General features: G+C 56.0%; 1 protein-coding gene across 1 annotated transcript; it reads right to left on the bottom strand.

The window, feature by feature from the left end:
- Positions 1 to 118: 118 nt before the first annotated feature.
- On the bottom strand, positions 119 to 3,296 carry WHR41_09419 (uncharacterized protein). Its single transcript, XM_069378022.1, has 14 exons — positions 2,663 to 3,296; positions 2,565 to 2,607; positions 2,386 to 2,504; positions 2,281 to 2,329; positions 2,200 to 2,227; positions 2,113 to 2,141; positions 1,927 to 2,037; positions 1,731 to 1,861; positions 1,488 to 1,678; positions 1,372 to 1,426; positions 1,107 to 1,294; positions 795 to 1,060; positions 684 to 743; positions 119 to 629 (listed from the first exon to the last, which is right to left on the bottom strand). The coding sequence occupies exons 1-14, from the start codon at positions 2,834 to 2,836 to the stop codon at positions 379 to 381; spliced, it is 1,695 nt and encodes a 564-aa protein (XP_069224788.1). The 5' UTR covers positions 2,837 to 3,296; the 3' UTR covers positions 119 to 378.
- Positions 3,297 to 3,305: the final 9 nt, after the last annotated feature.

The following is a 3,305-nucleotide window of genomic DNA, read 5'->3' as shown; positions in this document are numbered from 1 at the left end:
GGGGTTTCCGCGTCTTCTGACGAGGGCTTCGGGAGGCCGTTCTGTGTGACGAACGGGCCAGGGCCTAGAGACTTGCGTCTTGCCGCTCCGGTCGGTCAACGAGCTGAATCGAAGACAATCTTCCAGTTTCAGACGTTGCGGGACGCGACGCCTCTGACATCAATACCATTTTGACATAGGCCGACACTGAGGAAAAGCTGCTCGCCATAAGCTTCATCATCTCCACTATCTACAGCGTTACATCCGCAACATCAGTCTCATCCGAACCACCCTCCAGTCACTCGACGAAGATCCGTCGCAGTGGTCCTCCCATGCTTCTCAATCCACAAATCCACAGCGACCGCCGTTGCACAATCTGAAGTCTGACATGTCCGCAATTCAAAGGGTCTTTGCCAGCTTGGGAAACTTCGCTTTCAGTACCGCCACCCAAGCGGGTGCTGAGACGGTCCGGTCGTTCACCGTGGCTGTGTCCCACTGCGACGAAACTGTCGTCACAGGACCATCGAAAATGTACTTGGCGCGCCTGAAGTAGAAGACCAGCATGACGACCGTGACGAAACCGTACATCACCACCGACCAATTCATGTCTGCCGGTCGGGGATTTGGAGTGGTGGGGAAGAACATCATCACTGTTTGTGGATGGTCAGCTGTGTGACCGACGCCTCGATCGTGCGCATACTCACCCAGTACCACGCATAGGAAGATGAAGGCGATCGCGTTGCAAAAAAATCCGAATATTGGCCCTGCCGAGAGGTCAGTTCATCGTGTGGCTGCGTCCCGCGGGCGTTGCTTACCCAGATCGAAGCGCGACGGAGGCAGTTTCGCGTTTCGGATCCTGGCGGACAGCCTGGATACGATAGCTATTTGATAGGAAGAGATCAGGCCCGTCAGGCTCAACGAAGTCAACGTGGCCAGGGCGACGGCAGAACCTATGTTGAAGAGCGACATGAGGCAAGTGAAGGACAGTGTGAAGACGGTCGATCGCACCGGCGTATTCTTTGTCGGAGAGACCTGGGCGAAGTAGGCGTGGAAGGGAATGCCCTTGTCACGGGCGAAGGACCTTGGTCTGTCAGCGGATGGCGATCGCGTTTCGCGGATTCACGTACCACAGCTGTCTACTCGCGGTCGTCACGTTATTCGTGAGGCAACAGACGAACAAAAGGCCGAGCAGACACGTCAAACCGGCCGTGGCCCTCACGCTTCCCGTCGTGCGCAGCAGCAGCTCCGCAATGGGCACGCCGGTAGGTGTATTGGTGATCGCGTCGATGTCAGGGCCTAACATATACATCGCCGTCTGTTGTGAAACATTAGCGATGCGTTTCCGGAGAACCTGTCACTGTCGCCATCCTAATCGCACTCGCCGCGACTTACCACAATCGAAGCCAAGGCAAAGCTGTAGTTGACCACCGCCGATGCGATCATCGCCCTTCGTGTTCAGAAATCAGCCCAAGCTCTGTTGACGTGGCCTCAACGTCGCGAAAACCAACCTCGGTACCACACGTGCGGCGCCTCGCGTATCCTCAGCCATGTGAACCTGTGCGTCCGCCCCGATGATGGTGATGACCGGACCCAGTATATTCACCATGCAGGCTCTCCAGTCACTCGGCCAGCCGTTTCTCGAGAACGTTGTGAAGACCGCTGCGCCTCCTCGGTCGCCCATGAGCCAGAGGACGACCAGCTGTGGGCGGGTCAGTGTGCGCGCACGTATCACGTTGAAGTATGAGGCTCACCATTGCGATGAAGACTGCGAACAACAACATCAACGCAAGTCCTTCCAGGACGGGAAATTTTTTGTAGAGGAAGACATTGATGAAGGTCGCCAGGCACGTGAGACCGATCGTGATCAGAGTGCCGATCCAGCCTTAAACCAGAAACGGTAGTCAGTTGTGTGGAGCACGCAGTGTTTGAATGGACGGCAGCCCGTACCTTTGGATGCAAACCACGGGTTGTACAGCACGATCACGGCTTGGAACAGCTGGGCGGCGGCCAAAGCAGTACCCACGAGGGAACTCTGCCAGCCGAGCAGTGCATACCATCCTTCACGTTTACTGTCAGCTTTCAAGGTCTCCACGCCGCTATGGGTTTCCGTCAGCATCTTATCTGGCCACTCACCTGTCATGTAGCTCATGAACTTCTGGTATCTGCGGCGCCCTAACATCAGTCTCGGTTCACGGGGATGGGGACGTCACAAGATTTGACCTTGGCGGCGCAAACTCGGAAACCCAATCTGTCTCTCAGTCAGCTGGATAGTTTCCATAGTCGGAAGAAAGCGCAACCCACGATACTGTCCACCGGCTGTTGGAGCTATGCCGGCCATCTCTGACATGGACTGCGTCAAATTTCAGCTGAACGGTGCACATTGAGCTCGCGGACCTCGCGACTGACCATGACCACGAAAAACATAAAGATTTCCGCGACGACAAACATCCAAATGGTACCAGCTGTCCCTCCGTTCCGCAGAGAGAAGGTCATGCTCATGTAGGCCCACGCGGATGTGTTCCCCACTATAACAGAAGACGTTAGCGAAGATCTCGGTTTGTGGGTGTTGCGTGTGAAGCTCTCACGGATCAAGGCAAACGCAACCAAATGAATGCCTCTGAAGTGTCTCTGCCGCATGTCAGCCGGAATGTTGCTTGTGTACATGTGCCGGGTCACAGCCAACCCTCAGCGTTGGGATCTTTCCGAGACGCTGCATGTCCATCTGGTCTTGCTCGTTGCCTGCTTTCTCGCTGTTGCTTCCCGGGGCGCTCGGAGAGACTCTGTTACTCGTGGACCCTGCTGTGCTCGTCTCCATGACCTTCGCTCGTCTCCCCAGCACGCCTTTGAGGGAATCCATGTCGGCCGTTCACTGTCACCGATGGTGCAAAGACACAAGACTGAGATCGCGCTCGATGTCGTCGGCTTCAGCGGCTTGGGGCATGGCCGCTTTTGAAGATGCTGGACGCAGCAATCTGCACGCTCGCGTGCCTCCTAACATGGATCGTCGAGGGTGGCTGCAGCGCTTGAGCGTGCGCACACACACGCAGTGCTCCCTGAATCATGTCCTGGCGACCTCGCTTGCACTTCGACCTGTATTGGAAATGGAACTAGACCGTGACCGAGATTAACACGGCTGAGAGAGGGCTTTCGGGCGGCTGGGATGTTAACCGAAGTGGAACGATACGGGCTTGCGTTCTGGATTTCTACAAAACGGACGGATGATCAAATGAAGTCTGCGGGTCTAGTGGTTCGTTCCCGCATCAAGTCCAGAGAAGAGTTGGCTTGCAGACGATCACATGAGAGGGCCGAGGTGATCGCTGTACTGT

The sequence above is a fragment of the Cladosporium halotolerans genome (genome assembly GCF_011745625.1).
Source record: "Cladosporium halotolerans strain TM138-S3 chromosome Unknown Sca280, whole genome shotgun sequence".
Lineage (NCBI taxonomy): Eukaryota > Fungi > Ascomycota > Dothideomycetes > Cladosporiales > Cladosporiaceae > Cladosporium > Cladosporium halotolerans.
The sequence above is the reverse complement of the archived record's forward strand: the minus strand, read 5'-3'. Positions and strand labels throughout refer to the sequence as shown.

Coding starts and splice junctions, on each gene's coding strand:
- WHR41_09419 (XM_069378022.1), bottom strand. CDS start 2,836: ATGGATTCCCTCAAAGGCGTGCTGGGGAGACGAGCGAAGGTCATGGAG. Junction 2,608..2,662: donor GAAAGATCCCAACGCTGAGG/GTTGGCTGTGAC, acceptor GACATGCGGCAG/AGACACTTCAGAGGCATTCA. Junction 1,862..1,926: donor CCCGTGGTTTGCATCCAAAG/GTACGGGCTGCC, acceptor TTCTGGTTTAAG/GCTGGATCGGCACTCTGATC.